Source organism: Musca vetustissima, unplaced genomic scaffold, assembly GCF_032173495.1.
Source record: "Musca vetustissima isolate MV318-11 ecotype Yass unplaced genomic scaffold, APGP_CSIRO_Mvet_v1 utg12733, whole genome shotgun sequence".
NCBI classification, from domain to species: domain Eukaryota; kingdom Metazoa; phylum Arthropoda; class Insecta; order Diptera; family Muscidae; genus Musca; species Musca vetustissima.
The window spans coordinates 13,117-35,013 of record NW_026885694.1 but is presented as its reverse complement, the minus strand read 5'-3'; the positions used below and the strand labels follow the sequence as shown (position 1 = coordinate 35,013).

The 21,897-nt window shown below is 31.8% G+C and overlaps 5 protein-coding genes across 5 annotated transcripts; 4 read left to right on the top strand and 1 right to left on the bottom strand.

The window, feature by feature from the left end:
• Positions 1-4,398: 4,398 nt before the first annotated feature.
• LOC133332948 (general odorant-binding protein 28a-like) lies at positions 4,399-4,783 on the top strand. Its single transcript, XM_061541313.1, has 2 exons — positions 4,399-4,488; positions 4,565-4,783. The coding sequence occupies exons 1-2, from the start codon at positions 4,414-4,416 to the stop codon at positions 4,781-4,783; spliced, it is 294 nt and encodes a 97-aa protein (XP_061397297.1). The 5' UTR covers positions 4,399-4,413.
• A 1,710-nt stretch (positions 4,784-6,493) lies between these two features.
• On the bottom strand, positions 6,494-7,197 carry LOC133332946 (general odorant-binding protein 28a-like). The gene is made up of 3 exons (XM_061541311.1): positions 7,056-7,197; positions 6,793-6,881; positions 6,494-6,712 (listed from the first exon to the last, which is right to left on the bottom strand). The coding sequence occupies exons 1-3, from the start codon at positions 7,195-7,197 to the stop codon at positions 6,494-6,496; spliced, it is 450 nt and encodes a 149-aa protein (XP_061397295.1).
• A 5,403-nt stretch (positions 7,198-12,600) lies between these two features.
• Positions 12,601-13,301, top strand: LOC133332947 (general odorant-binding protein 28a-like). Its single transcript, XM_061541312.1, has 3 exons — positions 12,601-12,742; positions 12,919-13,007; positions 13,081-13,301. The coding sequence occupies exons 1-3, from the start codon at positions 12,601-12,603 to the stop codon at positions 13,297-13,299; spliced, it is 450 nt and encodes a 149-aa protein (XP_061397296.1). The 3' UTR covers positions 13,300-13,301.
• Positions 13,302-17,083: 3,782 nt separating this feature from the next.
• Positions 17,084-17,789, top strand: LOC133332955 (general odorant-binding protein 28a-like). The gene is made up of 3 exons (XM_061541319.1): positions 17,084-17,225; positions 17,410-17,498; positions 17,566-17,789. The coding sequence occupies exons 1-3, from the start codon at positions 17,084-17,086 to the stop codon at positions 17,782-17,784; spliced, it is 450 nt and encodes a 149-aa protein (XP_061397303.1). The 3' UTR covers positions 17,785-17,789.
• Positions 17,790-20,692: 2,903 nt separating this feature from the next.
• On the top strand, positions 20,693-21,369 carry LOC133332949 (general odorant-binding protein 28a-like). The gene is made up of 3 exons (XM_061541314.1): positions 20,693-20,837; positions 20,989-21,077; positions 21,151-21,369. Exons 1-3 carry the CDS (start codon positions 20,693-20,695, stop codon positions 21,367-21,369), a joined length of 453 nt encoding a protein of 150 aa, XP_061397298.1.
• Positions 21,370-21,897: the final 528 nt, after the last annotated feature.

Here is a 21,897-nt window from a genome sequence, read left to right as displayed (position 1 = left end):
CTCTCACGAATGAAAACAAACATTCCCGAATTCTCGCGATTGCTCAAAACGGCTCAACGACGCTTGCAGCGAAATTTTATCATTAGTGAATTTTTCGTACAATGCGAACATTCGCAAGAGATTGCAAATGCTTGTTCATTCATTGTAACGTTATAATTCCTGATAAATTGAAAAAATTCGAATTCTCGCCCGTGAGCATTCGTGAGAAAGATCGTATTTTTATCATTCTTCGCACCCTGATCGTTGTGCAAAAGGTAATATTGTTTACCTATAATAAATATCGGCATTGGTCGACATTCTTTTACTAATAATACTATTGTGTTTTATTTTATTGCTTACGACTACGTATTGGACGTACTGATTCTATTGGGAGAACCACAATTGCACTGTACCTGCCAACCATTATTACTATTTTATTCAATTAAAAAATCATTAATCGAAGTAAATAGTTTTTTCTCTCGATTTCACCTGTTTTCAAATAAATTGTTTAATTTGTTCTTGTTGTCATATATTTTTATTTTCAAAATCTGGTCGCCTTATTTTACCAAAACCCAATAAAGTCAATCCCTTTATGGTACCTCCACCAAAAAGTGTCAAAATTTTGAAAATTGTATGTGAAGCTAATGAAGTATCAGATTTGAACAGTGAAATTAAAACCGTAATGGGATCCATCGGTCCTCCTCGCAAAGGGTAAATACTATGTACTTGATTCCGAACTCGGTTGTTTTACCATTATTTGATTTGATTTAAATCGCCTATAACTATTTATGAATGTCCTTTATAATTTGAACATACATTTTTTTATTGGAAGTGTCAGACGATGGCCAGCTAAAGCGTACAGTCTAAATCGTTTATAACGACACTATATCACTTATAACGTCCTATTAAAAAATCCGAAGGAAAGTTCTACCCTTTATCAGATATCGTTTATAACGACATATCGCTTATACCGTTCAATTCCGTCGGTCCCTGAACCGATTTCGAGTGTAGTTAAATTTTACCGAATAAAAATGGAAGCCATAAGTATTAACTTCTGGCTGTTGTGTATTAATTTTTATTAATTTTTCGGATCTAGAGCATTTATGCACATTTCTACTCTCAGAACGATTTTAGAATTTCTCTGTTTATAAGTAACGCTAAACTAAAAGAAAATTTTAAAATTTAAAGAATAAAAATGCTCTATTTTAATATTTAATTTTATTTTAATATTTAACTATATTTTTACCATTTATTTTTTTAATTCTTGGTAAGGTATATTTTTATAAATACGCAAATTATTTAAAGAATTTATTGAAAGTTTTCTCGTCGGTTAATTATTTTTCGTCAACAATTAATATTGATAATTTTCATTAATTCCATGGGCATTAGCCTGTTGCTTGAAACATTTGCCATAATCTTCAGCTGCCTGACAAGGATCCGATGAGACTTGAATATTGGCGCAAGCATTGATAATTTCGGAAGCCACTTTCATTTTATCAGCATTTCCATCGGTTACTTTTTCGGCATGTTTTAAGGCAGATTCTGTGACAAGTTTTCCAGAGGCATCCATCTGAAAAATAATCGTAAATTAATAAAAACACGAACATATATAAACTTCTAATCAGTTAGGAGGCATTACTTACCACTTCGAATTTCTTCATTAGGCAGGCACGCAGACATTTTCCTTCCATAGTTGAAGCTGGTTTCCTTCCCACCAATTCCTCTATATCGACTGTAAAATAAAGAATTTCATTATATTTTCTTTAATTGAAATTCAAATTTCAAACTATAGGAAGGTGTAATTTTTTTGGATTGCCTAACATCATTCCTCCGACGTGAATTTCGATTAATGATAGTCGATTTTATTTCCTTTGGTGTATAATTGTAATTTGTCTGTGAAAAATCATACCATCAGTGGCGCCAACTTCACTTTTACATTCTTGTGCTTTAGTTTTAAGCTTTTCAATAGCTTGTGCCTTATCGAATTCTCCACGAACAACAACAGCTCCAACAATGCACATAACAGCCAAGGATACCCAGAATTTCGCCATTGTAGTTAATTTTTTGGGTTTAAATCTTTTTTAAATTGTTATGTATAATATTTGGATGTTGAATTCCAACTGCTATTCCACTTCGATTTTCCACTTATTTATTTGAAATTTAAACTTAAATTTTCAAACGATGTTTCATTCTTTAGTGGAAAATAATTCATGTGTGAAATTATGGGTTGTGATCTTTAGAGTGACGAAAAATGCTATAAAATAAAGTTGGCCTTCTAGTTTCGGACATTTAATTATTATTTTGTCACTTGTGAACTATGATTTTGACATTCGTTTTCCAATTCAGATAAAATGTGATCTGTGAACTTTGTTTTGCATATTTGGTTTGACTTCCTATTCAATGATTGTGACGTCAGACAATTTATTTATTCTTATAGTATAAAAACCTTAAAGGCCTTAATATCTATCTACTGAGAATAATAAAATACATAGTCTGACATAAATTACACACTAAAGTGAAATATATTCTAATAACTAATTTCACTTCCATAAAAATAATGTAGGCTCCAGTCATTAAAATTCAATATAAAATTAAAGATAGTTAGACACGTGGGCTGTGGTTACATTTATTATTCATGCAGAAAACTGATTCAGTTTTAATACTTAAACATTAAACGATCAAATGTTTGCTACGTTTTGGTCAATATTCGGTATTTTAGGTGTTTAAATTGATATTTTGGATGCACTTTGGTTATCAGATCGGCGTAGCCGCCATATAACGGTAAGGGGGTAATTCGGTCCTCTTTCCCAGAAATGATTGAAAACTCATTTAATGAGTAATGAATTAGTTCTAGTATGATGTGTGTTAAGTTTCGTGAAAATCGGATAAGATTTAGAGCTTTAGATTTATAGCTCCCCTAAATATTTTCGTCCGATTTAAGGTAAATGGTGTACCAAAGTCCTTTAATATCTTTCGGTTTGCACGAAATTTGGCACAGCGTAATGACTTAGGTCTAGAATGTTTCCTGAAATCGGTTCAGATTTATATATAGCTTCTATATCTGACCAAATGAAAAATTTTGTGTCGGTTGCAGAATGACATGTTTACGGATCCAATTTAATTTTACTGGTCCTTTAAAAATTCCACGTCTGTTAGGATTCATATGTTGTATATACCCAAAGTGGTGAAGGGTATCATGTAGTCGGCTCCGTCCGACTTTACTACTTACCTTACTGTTTTTTTTATTTTTTTTGGAGCATGAACAACCTACTATAACATAAAACCATGACATAGTCCCCATATATAAATGTCCTGATCGACTTAAGGATTTTTGAATGCACCTCACGTGGTGAAGGGTATAAAAAGGTCGGTCGAATTTAACGACGTTTTTTGTTATTTTCATTTAATATGAACCTTATTAAAATTCAACCGAAAATCTCAACAACTCTGGAAGATATATCCGACTTATTGCGTCAGTATCAAGCGAGGCCAAAACCTCTTTTAAAACGTTAACCTCGTTTCTCTCGAAACAGTGTTTTTACGATTGGCGGCACGATTACTCAAAAACTAATTGTCCAATCGGTTCCAAATTTTAACACGTTTTTCTGGACCTACATAGTTATCGTATGAAATAGAATAAATCCAGTCGCTGAAGATCTTCTATATTTTCTAGCTTGGTTTTTGGCCGAAAATATGAGATTTTTCCAAAAATGTCCGTTCTAATTGCGTTGAAATTTTGAGATTAGGATTATACGGTGGTGATCGGCAATCATGCCCGCCATCGAAAAGAAAAAGGAGACAAAGTTCACCTATTCCTAACTGAATATATATTTTTTCTAAGCCTAGATTTTGCCTTACCATTGATATAAAAAACTTCTTCTATAATAAAATACTTTGAATTATTTTTTAGTACCAGTTCGCTATAACCGAAAACCAGTACCCTAATATTATGTATTGTTGTAATTGCTGGATCACATTTAATGTGCTTCATACATATCTCTTAATTGAATTTTATGTTGTTATTTCAATCAAAATAAAAATATAATTACACACATGACTTACTTTTGGACAGAGCTGGCGGAGGGAACGAATATAACATATTTTTTTACATAAATAAATTGTAACCCCCGAATTTGGATAACAGTGTGGAATCAAAATTCAAAGAACTAAAATTACGTTACTCATTACTACCATTCAAAATAAAAACCCAATAATAATGACAAAATTCGTAATAATATTGGTTGTTAACTGCATTTTTGCAGCTGTCCACGGAGAATTCAATAAAACCGACGTCATTGCCAAATTGATGAAGAGAACTGAAGAATGTAAAACAGATGTTGGTGCCGCGGACGGTAATATTTATTAAAATTCTGAAAATGTTTTCATTATACAACTATTTACTTGCTTAATTTTCCTACAGTCGATATAGAGGAAATGTTGGAAAGAAAACCAGCCTCAACAATGGAAGGAAAATGTTTGCGTGCATGTCTAATGAAAAAGTTCGAAATGGTAAGATGTTTTGATAATCAAACATACGACCAGAAAAATATACATATTTGTGTTTTAATTCACAATCCTCCTTCAGATGGACACCTCTGGAAAATTTGCCACAGAAATTGCTTTGAAACATGCCGAAAAAGTAACCGATGGCAATGCTGATAAAATGAAAGTAGCTTCGGAAATAATTAATGCATGTGCCAACATTCAAGTCTCATCGGATCATTGTCAAGCAGCTGAAGATTATGGCAAATGTTTTAAGCAGCAGGCTAATGCTCGTGGAATCGATGAAAATTATCAATTTTAAGAACTAAAATAAATGATTTATTTATTAATTGTGTTCCAGTAAAAAAAAAATGTTTTATAGCAATTTTCAATTTTTTCAAAATGGAATAAATAGTAAAAAAATAATATTAACACTAACTAAAGTCAGACTAGACATTTCTTAAAAATTATTAAATTTAAATATACAGCTTATTTTGAGACTCATAGAGAAATTTGATATAGAATATTTTATTCTTTGATACTATGCTCGTAAAATTAAGTTTCATGTTACTTTCATACAATTTGTTGAATTTTTTTTTTTATTTTTTAATTTGTTATCCCAAATTGACTCTTGTTTAGTGACTTATACTAAAATTTCATGTAAAATATTTTTGTCCTTCCAAAACTAAATCTTATTGGAAAAATTTATACAAACTCGGAAAAAAGATGAAAATTTGTATATTTTTAAGGTTTTTGACTTTTTTATTCTGAGACATATGGTAAAACTTTAATGCGAACATTTTTGCAGAATATTCTAACATGCTATAACCGCTTTAAAATGCTTTTTCAATAATTTCTGCTAAAGGGCGACCGAAAAGACCCTTCAGAGAGCCGACTGAGGGTTAACGTATTAGACAAAAATATTCCTAACATTTATATCAGCAATATTGCCAAAGACACCATATACCTAAAATGCAAGGATTTCAAGAAATTTTAATCCGAATATGTCCTAGAGATGGGAAATATTGTCACGTCTTTTTAGGTTACCCTTCGACGTAAACTTTCAAAATACCGATGCATGTATCTTCTATTTTCAACCCTCAATCATAAGTTTTTGGAATTTGCCGAAAATTACTTTTTGTGTTGAAGAGTGTTATTAGTTTTTGAGTTATCGTGGAGAAAAACGAGAAAAACGTGTTTGAAAATTAAAGGGACATTCTTCAATTAGTGTAGGCTCGAATAAAATAAAAAATTAAAATTCAATGTTTTGAAACCTAGAATAGGAGGTCCCCTTAATCCAAAATTTGCAGATCGGTTAGGGACACTTGAATTAGATACCGATAAAAAATAATTAATAAAGCTGTAACAAAATTACTATGATTTTTAGACAGATTTTCATTTATACATGGATTTTAATATATATTATTTTAATGTATATATAATTTTGAGTTCCTACATCTAGAACAGATCCATATAGACTAATTAAAAAACCGCACGATAATCCAATTTTTGAATAAATTAAAGCGCTAATTTTGGATGGGTACAAATGTACCACAGTTATTGATCTACGTAGGTAATAACTTTAAAAACGTGAAAAATATATTCCGAGTGCGTGACAAACATCAATTCAATTTGAATAGGAAATAGAGGCCGGTATATTAACTCAATGAGAGTTTAGCAACCAATGTATTCTTTGGAATACTTTTTCACAAAAATGCATAAACATTTAAAATCGAAAAATGGAAGAAAGTAGGAAAATCGAGCCCTCACTACATTGGGAATATGCATGAATTGCGTTTACTATACCGGAAGAATATATGGAATTTATGTCTTCGTATTTTTTTTATCAATAAATAGTATCTTGTTTTGATAAATAAATTTATCATAAAAGGATAACCGATGTAACCAATAAGATTACCATAATCATCCTACAAAAAACTTCCTGCAAAAATCTTCTCTCTCCCTTTAATACAAAATATATAATTTGATGAATCCAACATTTTTATTATTCGTATTATTAAATGTTTGATAATTAATATTGATAATTTTCATTAATTCCATGAGCAATAGCATGTTGTTTGAAGCATTTGCCATAATCTTCAGCTGCTTGACAATGATCCGATGAGACATCAATATTGGCACAGGCATTGATAATTTCCGAAGCCACTTTTATTTTATCAGCATTGCCATCGGTTACTTTTTCGGCATGTTTCAATGCAACATCTGTGACAAATTTACCAGAGGCGTCCATCTGGGAGATACATGTAAGTAAAATGTAAAGCAAATAAATACATATATGAACTTCTAATTAGTTAGGGAGGCATTGCTTACCACTTCGAACTTCTTCATTAGGCAGGCACGCAAACACTTTCCTTCCATAGTTGAGGCTGGTTTCCTTCCTACCAGTTCTTCAATATCGGCTGTAAAATAAATGATTTTTCTCATTTTATATAATTTGAATTAAAATCGCACTGTGTAACTTGATATGGTAACAGTAAATATAGCATCGTGGTGTTATGCAAAATAATTTGTCCATATAGATTTTACCTTGATTATAGTAGTCTACCATATTTTATCCTTTTATATAGTCTTACCATCAGATGCACCCACTTCACTTTTACATTCCTCAGCTTTAGATTTAAGCTTTTCAATGGCTTGTTTTTTATCGAATTCTCCACGAACGACAACAGCTCCAAAAATGCACATAACAGCCAAGGCTACCCAGAGTTTTGCCATTTTAGTTATTTGTTTTTATTTAATGATTTGTTGATGTTAAATGTTTGAATATTCAATTCCAACTGCTATTTCACCTAAAATTTCTTGCTATTTATTTAAAAAGCATTTTCACATTATTTCCCATCCTTTTTAGCTGACAACAATTCATGTGTGAAATTATGGGTTATAATCTTGGGATTGATTAAAAATACTACCAAAAAAACTTGAATGAGTAGTTTTGGACATTAAATTGTTTTATTATCAATTCTGAACTTTGATTTCACTTCCTATTCAATGATTGTGATGTCAGAAAAAGGTAATGAAAAAATAAGGACTTTTCTTTAATTACAAAAAACAACAACAAAACAATAACCAAAATTTTTTGTAAATTATTTTTCTTCTTTTTTAAATCTTCAAATATATATGTGCAATGTTACAAACCTTAAAAAGCATTGGCATTCATTTACCAGCCCATTGAAAATCTTGAAAAATTAAAATCGAGAGGGGGGGGGTTCCCTTAAATAAATTTATTGCAACCCATTTGTACCTAAATATAATCTACGCCTTGATCTGATATATGTATGTATTTTCGTTTGAGTTCATGCAAATTGTGTACCAAATACTAAACGTTCCTCCGATCGAGATAAAATTTGGGACAGTGCACTGTATCAAATATTGTCCTTATGAACATCTCTTGTATGTACCCAAAGTGGAGAAGTGTATCATAAAGTCGGCCCCGTTCGATGTTTGATCTTTCCTTGACATGTGTCAAAATGTTCAAATTATTGGTAATTTGAAGATAATCATCATAAAAGTGATTTTTTTCCAAATTGGTCGTGTTTCAAAACCTAGTGCCAAGCAGCGCCAGAGAATATTTTATTGGTTATATCATCAAACGAAATATTATATTTTCTCTGTCCAGAATTTTGTGAACGTCTGACATCGTTCATTAACTTGAAAGTTATAGCCGATAATAATTATAACAATTATTGAAAGTTGCATGTATTAATGTAATAAAAAATTAAAATAGACTTTTACCAATATAGCATTGGAAGATATTAGTCTCAAATTCACCAAAATTGCCTGTGTTTGGCATTGTGTAGCACATATTTTTAGCAAATATCAATTTTTACCACTATTTGGGGTAGCCAACATATAGCGGTAGTCCCTTTATTTTGCTCTTTTTCTTCTGGTATTTGCTGTAATTAGTTATTTTGAAGTTTCATTAGTTATTAAATCTTCGTACCAAAAACTATCAACATTGACTTAATTTTCTGGGTGAACCCCATATAAACACTATTGTTTGGTACGATTTTCAACCAAATCGATTTTATTTCAAATTTAATTAAGACTAGCAGACCCGAACATTTTTCAGGAGAAGGTCAAGTTTTGATCTAATTACTCTTTTCTCAAAGGATAATTTAGTATGGATGGCGTAATTGCTATTCCTATTTTGATCACATACGATTCATAAGCCCTTTGGAGACGTTCTTGAGTTATAAAAGGTTTAAGTAACACAACATTCGATTACTCCAATCTACGACCATTTTATGTTTTTCTTAAAAATTTTCGTTGGTAAAACTCTTTCCACTGCAATTAAAAACAAACGTAGGAAAATGTGAGTCAAATTGGTGCAGTCGTTATCAATGTTTTCAAGATTTTCGCGTATTTTTCAGATTACAGATGACTGAAAAATATTTGTAGTCAAATCGGTCCCGCCGTTCTATACATTGTTTACTTCATTTTTATAAGTAGATTTAAATGAATTTTATTTGAATGTGATAAGTTATTCTTTTTTCGTTTGACTCCAATGCGCTTTTCACGAAAACAGGCTATGTATGAATCGGTGTCGGAATACTTAATGTCGATTAAGCACCCAATCTTTAATCGGGCAAAACGCAAAGAAAATATATACCGCGCCATCCTCACGCCCCATAGAGCATAAACATAATGTTTGGTCGAAATCGGTGCAGTAGTTCTTGAGTTACGGTGCAAAACACAAAAAAAAACTAAATATTATTTCTTTACAAAAATGTTTCAATATTAGCCCTAATTAGCTTACCTTTCATATTCGTGGCTTTGTTTTTATTATTTTTGAGCCATGCATTGTGGAGGTTATAAAAAGACCGGACCGGCTGAAAATAAGACGTTTCTCCTTTATTTTTCCAAATTAACCATATTCTTGATTTTCAAAACCAAAGTTTCTTAAATTTAAAATTGCTGAGATCCCTATAACAGTTTTTTTATCATTTCTTCGTTTATTATGGAAATTAGTTTTTACGATAAAATCGGGAGAACGTAGCAAGTCAGATATCAATCCCCAGTGCAATATTTTTATTAAGGCGAATTCACAGAATGAGATTTAGTGACAGCTAGACAGTCTGCTTTCAATCATTTGTATGAAATCGAGCAAAATACGTTTGGGAGCTATATATAAATGGGCGTATTTAAGCAACTGTGGCATCCATCATTTGGTATGCTGCAGCACAGTGCGCATTTCAAAAATTTATCTCGACACAAAATCCAATACACGTTATTCAATGTTTCATTTTAATGAAATTGGACGAAAATATATATGGAAGCTATATCTAAACCTGAAACAATTTCAATTCAATACGCTATGCTATATTTCATTTGCATAAAAAGGGACAAAAATATATTTGGGAGCTTTTTCTACATTTGAATGGTGCACCATTTACATAAAATGGGACTAAAATATATACATATGTGAGTTATATTTAAATCTGAAGCGATTTGAAACATAACAAAAAGCATACCAGACTAAAATCCATACCCGCTGATAAATTTCGTGATTATACATAGAACACATATAGTCTCCTCGGTGCACCATTTTCATAAAATCTGAACCTATTTCAACAAAACTTCACAGATGTCAACCTGGCAGTATGGTGCTCCATTTACATAAAAGCAGACGAATCTATATATGGGAGCTATGTATATCTAAATCTGAACCGAATTTTTCCAATTTCAATAGCTTTCGTCCATGGGCATATGTTCAAAATATTTGACCCTTTATGGAGAAGGTACTACAGGAAGATCCCATTTTCAGATTCAAAAAAAGTTACGATGTGCAATTTTTTTACCAAATCGGAAACTCCATTCGCATTATAATATATTTATAAATTTTCAAAACATGGACCTTTAGTGGGAGGTACCAGAAAGCGATGACCAATAATTTCCACCTTCAAACATAGTTTTACAAAAAATATTAGGTTATGCAAGGTTATTAGGTTATGTCAAAACTTATAATCCTTTCGCAGGATATTATACATCATTTTTAGCAAAGTTTTAAAAATTTGTATGGGAGCCATTAGAATGACTTCTCAGCTTTTCTCCAATTTCGAACATGATTTATGTTTGGATGAAATATTACGATGTGCAAAGCTTGGCACCATCCAGCTCATGGTACAATTATTAAAGGTAACAGCAAATCCCAGCTGATTTGATTCCAACGTAATACTAGTGTCAATATGAATTTGACAAATTATGTTTTTAAAAATCACCCAACAGAAAAATTATGAACGCATACAATTTGAAATTGTTCTTTATTAAATGTGCTCCTGTATTCAATTTACTCAATCTGCCTGCTGGGAAAGTTTGAGGAAGCAAATCTTTCTTCAAGGAATAACTCGCTATTCCCAGCATTTTCATATGTGTTACACATTTATATGGCAATGGCTCAATTATACGAAAGATGTGGAAGGGATAGAAATATAAATTTAATACAGTTCCATTCATGTTTTTCAATTTTTATTTTGAGGATTCGAAAATATTTCATTTTCAAAATAAATATAATTTAATGATAATTTGTTTGTTTGTTTACATTTTTCTGTCAAATGAGTTGACACTAGTAGAACTTACAACAACAAATTTCCATGTGGTTGTTGTATCGTTTTTTGTACAACAACACTTGCTGTTACCTTCTATTATTATACCATGCATCCAGCTATACACTTCAGCCTTAAGACCGTGTATAAAATTAAGTTTATATGTAAAAACGTTTTCTGTGAGTTTTCTGGCAATGAATATTTTATTTAAATTGAATTGAAAGAGCTTTCTTCACAAAGAACATACATTTTCTGGGGTGAGTCAAATTGACTTATATACGTAAAAGTAACTAAACATCCGTATATATAGTGTTAAATGTTTTATAATTAGTATTGATAATTTTCATTAATTCCATGAGCATTAGCCTGTTGTTTGAAACATTTGCCATACTCTTCAGCTGCTTGACAATGATCCGATGAGACTTCAATGTTGGCACAAGCATTGATAATTTCCGAAGCCACTTTCATTTTATCAGCATTGCCATCGGTTACTTTTTCGGCATGTTTCAATGCAGCTTCTGTGGCAAATTTACCAGAGGCGTCCATCTGAATAATATATGTGTGCATATGGAAATTATTACGAATATGTACATACATACATATATGAAATTCAAATCATTTAGGAAGTATTTCTTACCACTTCGAACTTCTTCATTAGGCAAGCACGCAGACACTTTCCTTCCATAGTTGAGGCTGGTTTTCTTCCCACTAGTTCTTCAATATCGGCTGTAAAATATAGATTTTATTCTCGTTTTAATTAAAGTTGCGTAGTGTTACTAGTTATGATAATAGTAAATATAGCATGGTGGTGTTAGGCAAAAGCATTCATATATTGAGTCTCTACCATATTTTATCCTTTGATATAATCTTACCATCAGATGCATCCACTTCACTTTTACATTCTTGGGCTTTAGTTTTAAGTTTTTCAATGGCTTGCTGTTTATCGAATTCACCACGAACAACAACAGCTCCGATAATGCACATAACAGTCAAGGCTATCCAAAGTTTTGCCATTTTAGTTAATTTTTTTTAATTGTCAATAATTTGTTGATGTTAAATGTTTGAATATTCAATTCCAACTGCTATTTCACCTAAAAATTCTTGCTATTTATCTGAAAAACATAAACTAGAACTTTCGAATTATTTCCCATACTTTAGTTAAAAACAATTGATGTGTGAAATTATGGGTTATAATCTTGGGAGTGATGAAAAATACTACCAAATAAAGTTGACCGAGTAGTTTTGGACATTTAATTATTTTATTATTAATTCTGAACTTTGATTTTACTTTTAATTCAATGATTGTGACGTCAGTAAAAGGTAATAAAAGTAAATGTGGACAATTCAATATCCAAAACTGCAGGGTCAAATTTATTTGAAAGTATCGTCGTCTGAACATCATAACCCATAATTTTACAGGTGAATTATTTCTAAAGAGAGAATGGATATGGAAACTAATATGAAAATGTTAGTTTTGTTTTTCAAATAAATAACCAGTAATTCGTAGCGGATTAACAGTTAGAATTTTAAATTCAAACATTGAACATTAACGTCAAATTATAAGAGATTAATAAAAATGGCAAAACTATTGGTAGTCTTGGCTGTTATGTGCATCGTGGGAGCTGTTGTCGTTCGTGGAGAATTCGATAAACAGCAAGCCATTGGAAAACTTAAAACTAAAGCCCAAGAATGTAAAATTGAAGTGGGTGCCACGGATGGTAAGTTATACGCAGACATCCGACAACGATAACATCAAATGGTTAACTTATCGGGAGCGATTATAATGAATTTAAAATTAAGTAGTTTCAGGTTTCAAGATGCCATTTTCCACCACTTTCTTATTGCATAGAATTTTAATATCAATTAAATGCAAAATAAATTCTTTATTTTTCAGGCGATATAGAAGAATTGGTGGGAAAAAATCCAGCATCTACTATGGAAGGAAAGTGTCTGCGTGCCTGCCTAATGAAGAAGTTCGAAGTGGTAAGAAATGTCTCCTAACTAGTTAGAAGTTCATATACGTATTTATTTGCTTTTATTTACATGTATCTCTCAGATGGACGCCTCTGGTAAATTTGCCGCAGAAGTTGTCTTAAAACATGCCGAAAAAGTAACCGATGGCAATGCTGATAAAATGAAAGTGGCTTCGGAAATTATCAATGCTTGTGCCAACATTGAAGTCTCATCGGATCATTGTCAAGCAGCTGAAGAGTATGGCAAATGTTTCAAACAACAGGCTAATGCTCATGGAATTAATGAAAATTATCAATATTAATTATTGATGGAAAATTGTTATCCGAACTCTTTCAACATATACTTTTAATAATTTGCAAATTTATAAAAATATACGTTACTAAGAATTTAAAAAAGTATATAGCTATGTTGATCTCAAAAATAAAAATATATAATTTTCTTGTTTAAATTATGAATTTTTCTTGTAAATTAGCGTTACCTAAAAACAGCGAATTTTAAAATCGTTCTGAGAGTAGAAAATTGCATAAAACGCACTAGACCTGGAAAATTAGTAAAACCGTCAAAAAAGGTGAATATTTTTCAAAATTAACACAACAAACCAATCATTCAAACGACTACATTCATATTGTGAAATACGATTGGTTGAGCAGCGTAATTATGTACAAATATTTAACGAATCTATAGAAGAGATAGTAGAATCTTTGAATGAAATAAAAGAAAATTGTAAGATTTCATTTTGATTTATTCCGAAGAAGTAGAAATGTCAGTGCCAAGAATGGACATTTGACCTGTACAAAAGTACAGGTATTTTAATATATTTTCTCGATTAGTAATACCTCTCCATATAAATATATACGAATTTAACACCCGTACAAATGACCTATATTGAAAGAAAAAATTTTAAAATCTTAATTATCCACTCATTTTATATTTATGAAGAACAAATTTTACTTTTTTCACCATCGGCCCATCTCGATTTTTTGTATCTACCTGAGCGGACTTTCGGCCGGGCCGAACATTGGATACTCTCCAGCATAGATATACTGACAGGTACTTGAAATGAAAATATAGGGAAAATATCAAAAAATGGACCTATACCGACGTTACTACAAACCGAAATTAATTTCAGAAATTTTTAATGGATACTCTCAGCCTTATGGCTGATGAGAATATTTACACTTTGGCACGGTGAAAATGTGCTTAATGGAAATATTGGTTCTAGACCCCATGTTTCTTTGGACCAACTCCGTTTCAGAAAATTTGGATTTCATCCAAACTTTGCCCATCTTATTATTTCTTCCAAACATAGTACAAGTTCGAAGATGGGGAATATCGGTCCACTCCTTCTGGTACCTCCCACACAGGGGGTAGGCCTTAGGGTAGATTATAGTTCATTATCGAACCTTACGATCTAGCTTTTTATCTCGATATCCTCCGCAGGTGAAATGATTACGACAGAATCTTAGAAACAAAAACGCGGAACAAATTGGATAACTATTTTAATATAAACAAGTAACGAAAGTATTAAAGTCGGACGGGGCCGACTATATGATACCCTTCATCACTATGATTATATTAACCAGTAAGGAAAGTTCAAAAGTCGGACGGGGCCGACTATATGATACCCTTCACCACTATGGGTACATGCAAGACATGTTAATATCTACAATATCCTGTTGATATAGAAATTTCGCATACATTAATCGGGACCTAATTCGGTACTCTGTGCAAAATTTGGTTTCAATCGGAACAATATTGGTAGTTTGGTGCACAATTTACTTTAAATTGGACGAAACTATATATGTGAGCTATATCTAAATCTGACCCGATTTCAACAAAATTTCACATACATCATTCGGGACTAAATTCAGTACTCTGTGCAAAATTTTGCTTTAGTCGGACCACTATTGGGAGTTCGGTGCACTATTTACATTAAATCGGACGAAACTATAAATCGGAGCTATATCTAAATCTGAACCGATTTCAACAAAACTTGGCATATGACTATCTAGACCTAATTCAATACTCTATGCAAAATTTTGTCTCAATCGGATCACTATTGGGAGTTTGGGGCATCAATAAGTTAAAATCGGACGAAAATATATATGGGAGCTATATCTAAATCTGAACCGATTTTTTAACAAAAGTACATGAACGGACGGACAGACGGACGGACATATTCTCAAAAGGAACCATGGGTCTATCTCGATTTGTTTGCCTGTTACAAACACAATACCATGTACCACAGTGTGGTGAAGTGTATAAAAAGGGGTTATTTGTTACCATATACGACTACAAAAAACCAAATTACAAAGAATTTGGTTGAAAAACGCGCTCAAGAACCCCAAAATACCGCAAATTGGGGGCTACAGAAAAAATGGACCTATATTTATAATTTATAATGGAGAGATTGGCTACCTAATAAGAACTCGACGTACTAAATTACAGTCAATTCGGTCGAAAAATACGATCAGAACCCTCAAAATACCAAAAATTTGGGGGTACCGTTATATGGGGACTACCAGAAAAACTGGACCGAAAATTGGGGGTACCCTTAAATGGGGACTATCCGAAAAAATTGACCTATATTAATAATTTTTAGTAGGGAAATTTGCTAACCAATAAGAACTCAAAATTCCAAATTTCTGCGAATTCGATCGAAAAATGCGATCAAAACCCCCAAAATACCGAACATTGGGGGTACCCTTATATGGGGACTATCCGAAAAAATGGACATATATTTATAATTTTTAGTAGGGAGATTTGCTACCCAATAAGAACTCAAAGTACCAAATTTCAGCGAATTCAGTCAAAAAACGCGCTATATACCCTCAAAATACCGAAATTTGGGGGATACCCTTATATGGGAGCTATGACTAAACGTGGACCGATTTTCTCCAATTTCAATAGGGTTCGTCCTTGGGCCAATTAAGTGACCTGTGCTAAATTTCATTCAAATCGGATAATAAATGCGACCTGTACTTTGTTAACAAAAATACATGGACGGACGGACAGACGGACATGCATAAATCGACTCAGAAAGTGATTCTATGCATATTCTCAAAAGGAACTATGGGTCTATCTCGATTATTTTTGCCTGTTACAAACATATGCACAAAGACATAATACCCTGTACCACAGTGTGGTGAAGGGTATAAATATATACAAAAAATTTGAAAAATTTATTAAAGCATAAAATGACATAAAAACAAAAATTAATATGGTGAAAAATACAATTAATTTCGTAGTCTTATTAACCCATTTGAAATTTTGAGAAATCGAAGACAAAAGTTAAAAACTCCGCTTTTTACTGGAGTTTTCTGGGCATGTTCGAAGGTGCCCCACCTGTGGTATTTTACGGAAATTTATAATAACTTTTTTTTGTAGGGACATGGTCACTCATGTACATTTTGTCGTCAACAGAAAAATCTAGTCAAAATGGTTACGAAGATAAAGAACAAGATTGGCATATAAAAAATTGGCCGCGGGTCGAAAAAATTTGAAACCGAGATTTTACGAGCGCTGTTCAAAGTTGTCCACCTCTCCCCAACCCAATGGGAACCCACTGTACTAAATTTCAGCGAATAGAAATTTAGCGAATTTGACGCAGATCAAGAATATATATACTTCATAGGTATACCCTCCATACTATGGTGGAGGGTATAAAAAAGGGTTTCAGACACATTGTATTACGTTTGTAATCAAATCACCTGAGTATTGCATTTACCTATAATTATACCATGAAACTTACTGAAGCTACATCAACTTTTATTACTTTTTTTCTGATGCCACAATCATTGAATAGAAATTCAAATCAAAGTTCAGAACTGATAATAAAACAATTTAATGTCCAAAACTACTCGGTCAACTTTATGTGGTAGTATTTTTCATCACTCTCAAGATTATAACCCATAATTTCACACATCAATTGTTTTCAACTAAAGGATGGGAAATAAAGTGAAAATGCTAGTTTATTTTTTGAAATAAATAGCAAGAAATTCTAGGTGAAATAACAGTTGGAATTGAATATTCAAACATTTAACATTAAAAAATCATTGACAGTTAAATACCAAAAAATTATTAAAATGGCAAAACTATGGGTAGCCTTGGCTGTTATGTGCTTTGTTGCAGCAGTTGTGGTTCGTGGAGAATTCGATAAGGCCCAAGCCATTGAAAAACTTAAATCTGCAGCCGAAGAATGTAAAAGTGAAGTTGGTGCCACGGATGGTAAGATTTTCCAAGAGAGAAGTAGATTGCACCAAAGGAATAAAATGAAAGGGATTGACTAAAAATAATCGAAACTCTCTTCAGAGAAATGATGTTAGGCTATAAACATGACAATCCAAATAAGCTGCACTTTCCTATTGATTGAAATTTGAATTTCCATTAAACAAAATTAATTATTTTTCAGCCGACATAGAAGAATTGGTTGGAAGGAAACCAGCCTCGACTATGGAAGGAAAGTGTCTGCGTGCCTGCCTAATGAAGAAATTCGAAGTGGTAAGAACTGCTTCTTAACCGATTACAATTTTGTATTTATTTGTATTCATTTACATATATCTGTCAGATGGACGCCTCTGGGAAATTTGCCACAGAAGTTGCCTTGAAACATGCTGAAAAAGTCACCGATGGCAATGCTGATAAAATGAAAGTGGCTTCGGAAATTATCAATGCTTGTGCCAACATTGAAGTCTCCTCGGATCATTGTCAAGCAGCTGAAGATTATGGCAAATGCTTCAAACAACAGGCTAATGCTCATGGAATTAATGAACATTATCAATATTAATTGTTGATGATAAATTGTTATCCGACCTCTTTCAACATATAACTTATAATAAATTTATAAATGTATACGTTACCAAGAACTAAAAACAAATATTTAATTTAAAAAAATATATAATTATTTATTTAAAAAAAATATAATTACGTTTATCTAAAAATGAAAATAAACCATTGTTCTTGCTTAAATTGTGATTTTATCTTGTAGTTTAGTTACTAGAACCGAACAATTAGTAGAACTGCCAAATAAGGTGAATATTTTTCGAAATTAACACAATAACTAGAAGTTGATATTTCTGGGTTCCATTTTTATTGGGAAAAATTAACTACAGACGAAATCACTTATATCGACAGTGAAAGGACCAGCGAAATTGGTCGTTATAAGAGATATGTCGTTATAGACGATATCAGATAAAGGGTAGAATTTTCCTCCAGATAAGTCTTTTATAACTGATATGTCGTTATAAACGATTTCGACTGTAGTGAAAAAATAAGATTTTGTAAGCCATCGTCTGACACTTCCAATAATAAAATTTATCTTCAAATAATAAAGGCCATTCATAAATAGTTTGTTTTAGTTTGTTTGATAGTTTGATTTAAATTTTGTTAAAAAATCAAATCAAAATGTTGATAAAACAATCAAGTACGGTATCAAGTAAAAAGTGTTTATTCTTTTGGGGTAGGAGGTATATGATGGAGTGGACCGATGGATTCCATTTTCATGAAAACATTATGGTGTAAATTTAACCGATCTGAATCTGATACTCCATTAGCTTCATATGCAATTTTCAAAATTTTAACACCCCTAAAGGGGTGAACCGATTGATCCGAAATTGATCTAGGTTAGGTAAAAGTATTAGAATGTTTAAAGTTTGGATGAAATCGGAATTCAATTCGATTAATATTGAGTTTACAAATTTTCACAATTATGACATTTTGTTGGTAGGCACTAGATGCAGTGTACCGATCAGCCCCATCTTCAAACATTCTAATGGCTTTGGTTCAAATCGGATATTTTGTTCGCATTATAAAATTAAATTTCAGCAAAATTTTTACCATTTTGTGGGAGAGGAACCTGAAGGAGTTGACCGAAAAATTTACAAAATTAACGCAGGTTTCGAAGAAATATTACGATACGTAAATATTGGATAAAATTTGTACCTACCTTCGAGAGTTATCATGCGCACCAGTCAGGCAGAGAGAACGAGGGATGGGTGGATATTTGTAAATTGACCTCAAATTATCTGAAACATATTTAGCCCAAAGAAACTTGGAGTATTATAAGACTGAGGTTGTAAAAAATACTTTAATATCGGCAGAACCTAAATTTTTCTATGCCCAAAATGTCAACCATAGGCTTACTGATATGTATTTAAAATTAAGTTTCCAAACACACTTTTCCATACACTTCCGCGACTTTTTTGAATAATGGGGGTAACAGGGGATATACCAAAAAGTGACCGATATCACTTTTAATAGAGATTTATTATTAAAATATCAAAAAATATATATTTTTTAAAATAGTCAGGCTGAATCACAGTTTGTTGTTTTTATAAAAAACAACTATTTATTAGTGGAGAATGTAGTTTCGGATCTCGCCACTGATCTTTATCAGTTCGCTTAGTTTTTTGGTGGGATATTCTCCCCAGAAGCTATTTTATTTGGAGTATGGAACTATATTTCGATTCCTTCAAATGTTTCCGTGATTACAGCAGATGGACGGACGCAAAAATGTTGGATATGGCAACTTGAATATGGAGCGGTATCTTTATTGAGAGGTTATACGAAATGCGAAAATAATATTACAAATTCAATGTATGAACCTATTTGAATAATTGTTATACGAAGAGTGTGTTACCCACTTCCATTTGAAGATCTGCATAGGAATATCAAAATATTTAAAAGGGGTAGTACCTTCTGTAAGTATCTTGCTTTGGGATCTCTTCGAGTTTCCTGTAAAACTTGTGTTTCGTCATAAATATCACCTGTAATAATTATTTCCACCTCATTCTTTCACATCTTGTCGCAATTGAAATACAAAACAACAAAAATATTTTGGGTTCAGGAACCCAATTGTCTCCTATTGAGCTTATTGCGTTGTTCCAAAATCACGTATAAAATTTAGTTTTTATTTTCAGGATTTCCTCAATACACATTATATAAAGTGTGTATGTGAATGCGTATTTTAAATGTGATCAAAAACATTACGCTTTGTATGTGGTGTCGATTTTACGTGATCACTGATCAGTAAGGCTCACGAAAGCACCAAAAATTTTCTGTAAAATGACAATTAAGGATAATCGGTTAACAACTTCGAAATATGACATTAATTGGGTAAGGAATTTGGAATTCGGACTTATCCCTCAGAGACCTATTCTTAAAATAAAAGAAATGACTCAATTAAATCCAATTGATTTAAAAATAGATTTGACTGTGTTTTATTTGAAAATTTGGGGAATTAATGAGCTTTATTAACTACTATGAGGTATGAAAATAAAAACAAATTTTGTACACATTACTTTAATCTGTCTCATGTCTCTCATCTGAATATTTTATATAAATTATCTTAAAATAAATACTTTGGTTGCTATCCAATTGCTGACGTCACAATCATTGAATAGGAAGTTCATTCAAATATTCAAAACAAAGTTCAAAGATAACATTTGAAAAAGAAAATAATGGAATATTCAAAACTATAAGGTCGTCTTTACTTTGTAGTATTTTTCGTCACCGTGGAACATCATAACCCATAATTTCACACATGAATTATTTTTCAGTAAAAAAGTGGAACATAGTTTAAGTTTAAATTTCAAATAAATAACTGGAAAATCGAAGTGGAATAACAGTTGGAATTTAACATCCAAACATTATACATAATAAATTATTTAACGTTTTTGAAACAAAAAATAACTACAATGGCAAACAAATTATTGGTAGCCTTGGCTGTTATGTGCATTTTTGGAGCTGCTGTCGTTCGTGGAGAATTCGATAAGGCACAAGCCATTGAAAAGCTTAAAACTAAAGCCGAAGAATGTAAAAGTGAAGTTGGTGCCACTGATGGTAAGATTTTTTCATAAACATAAAATAACGATTATTACAGAGAAATAAAATGACAGGGATAGGCTATGATTAATCGACACTCCCCTCAGAGAAATGATGTTAGGCTACAATTTCAATTAAACAAAATATAACAAAATTCTTTATTTTTCAGTCGATATAGAAGAATTGGTGGGAAGGAAACCAGCCTCAACTATGGAAGGGAAATGCTTGCGTGCTTGCTTAATGAAGAAGTTCGAAGTGGTATGGAATGCTTCCTAATTGATTAGAAGTTCATAGATGTAGATATTTGTAGTAATTTACGATTATCTTTCAGATGGACGCCTCTGGAAAATTTGCCACAGAAGTTGCTTTAAAACATGCCGAAAAAGTAACCGATGGCAATGCTGATAAAATGAAAGTGGCTTCGGAAATTATCAATGCTTGCGCCAACATTGAAGTCTCGTCGGATCCTTGTCAAGCAGCTGAAGATTATGGCAAATGTTTTAAACAACAGGCTAATGCTCATGGAATTAATGAACATTATGAATATTAATTATTGTTGTGTTTACTTAACGGGTCAGATAATCGGCTTTAATACAATTTTTTGAATAATATGCAAATATATAAATAAAGTATGTGTTCCCCTAAAAAACTGACAAAAAATGTTTAATTGCTAAAGGAAAAATAATTATAATAACAAAAAAAAAATTAAAATTATAGCAGATACCCAAACCGAGCAATTATTTTATAACATTTGGTCTGTTCCAGAACCTGCAAGGATGTACAATTTTTTACTACGATAACAATTTTTCCTTTATGATATCGGAAAAAATAGTAAAAATTTGTAGATTCTTGCAGTAAGGGAACAGACCAATTGTAACTTTGCATAATCGAATTAAAAGATTTAATTTTTTTCAAATGTCTGCAATTTTGTTAAGTTTTGAGCGAAGTTCAAAATCTTTTAAAGTGAAAAAATATCCAATTATTCAATGGGATACGAAATATTGCATATTTTATTATTGTATGAAATAGGATTTTTAAATTCAGATCATTGATATATTGTTTAATATTTTTTCTGGGT

What these genes read in the sequence shown, in the direction of transcription:
- LOC133332949 (XM_061541314.1), top strand. Translation starts at nt 20,693, where the DNA reads ATGGCAAACAAATTATTGGTAGCCTTGGCTGTTATGTGCATTTTTGGA. An exon ending in TGAAGTTGGTGCCACTGATG is followed by an intron (nt 20,838 to 20,988) that starts GTAAGATTTTTT and finishes TTTATTTTTCAG; the next exon opens with TCGATATAGAAGAATTGGTG. An exon ending in TAATGAAGAAGTTCGAAGTG is followed by an intron (nt 21,078 to 21,150) that starts GTATGGAATGCT and finishes ATTATCTTTCAG; the next exon opens with ATGGACGCCTCTGGAAAATT.
- LOC133332955 (XM_061541319.1), top strand. Translation starts at nt 17,084, where the DNA reads ATGGCAAAACTATGGGTAGCCTTGGCTGTTATGTGCTTTGTTGCAGCA. An exon ending in TGAAGTTGGTGCCACGGATG is followed by an intron (nt 17,226 to 17,409) that starts GTAAGATTTTCC and finishes ATTATTTTTCAG; the next exon opens with CCGACATAGAAGAATTGGTT. An exon ending in TAATGAAGAAATTCGAAGTG is followed by an intron (nt 17,499 to 17,565) that starts GTAAGAACTGCT and finishes TATATCTGTCAG; the next exon opens with ATGGACGCCTCTGGGAAATT.
- LOC133332947 (XM_061541312.1), top strand. Translation starts at nt 12,601, where the DNA reads ATGGCAAAACTATTGGTAGTCTTGGCTGTTATGTGCATCGTGGGAGCT. An exon ending in TGAAGTGGGTGCCACGGATG is followed by an intron (nt 12,743 to 12,918) that starts GTAAGTTATACG and finishes TTTATTTTTCAG; the next exon opens with GCGATATAGAAGAATTGGTG. An exon ending in TAATGAAGAAGTTCGAAGTG is followed by an intron (nt 13,008 to 13,080) that starts GTAAGAAATGTC and finishes TGTATCTCTCAG; the next exon opens with ATGGACGCCTCTGGTAAATT.
- LOC133332948 (XM_061541313.1), top strand. Translation starts at nt 4,414, where the DNA reads ATGTTGGAAAGAAAACCAGCCTCAACAATGGAAGGAAAATGTTTGCGT. An exon ending in TAATGAAAAAGTTCGAAATG is followed by an intron (nt 4,489 to 4,564) that starts GTAAGATGTTTT and finishes ATCCTCCTTCAG; the next exon opens with ATGGACACCTCTGGAAAATT.
- LOC133332946 (XM_061541311.1), bottom strand. Translation starts at nt 7,197, where the DNA reads ATGGCAAAACTCTGGGTAGCCTTGGCTGTTATGTGCATTTTTGGAGCT. An exon ending in TGAAGTGGGTGCATCTGATG is followed by an intron (nt 6,882 to 7,055) that starts GTAAGACTATAT and finishes TTTATTTTACAG; the next exon opens with CCGATATTGAAGAACTGGTA. An exon ending in TAATGAAGAAGTTCGAAGTG is followed by an intron (nt 6,713 to 6,792) that starts GTAAGCAATGCC and finishes TGTATCTCCCAG; the next exon opens with ATGGACGCCTCTGGTAAATT.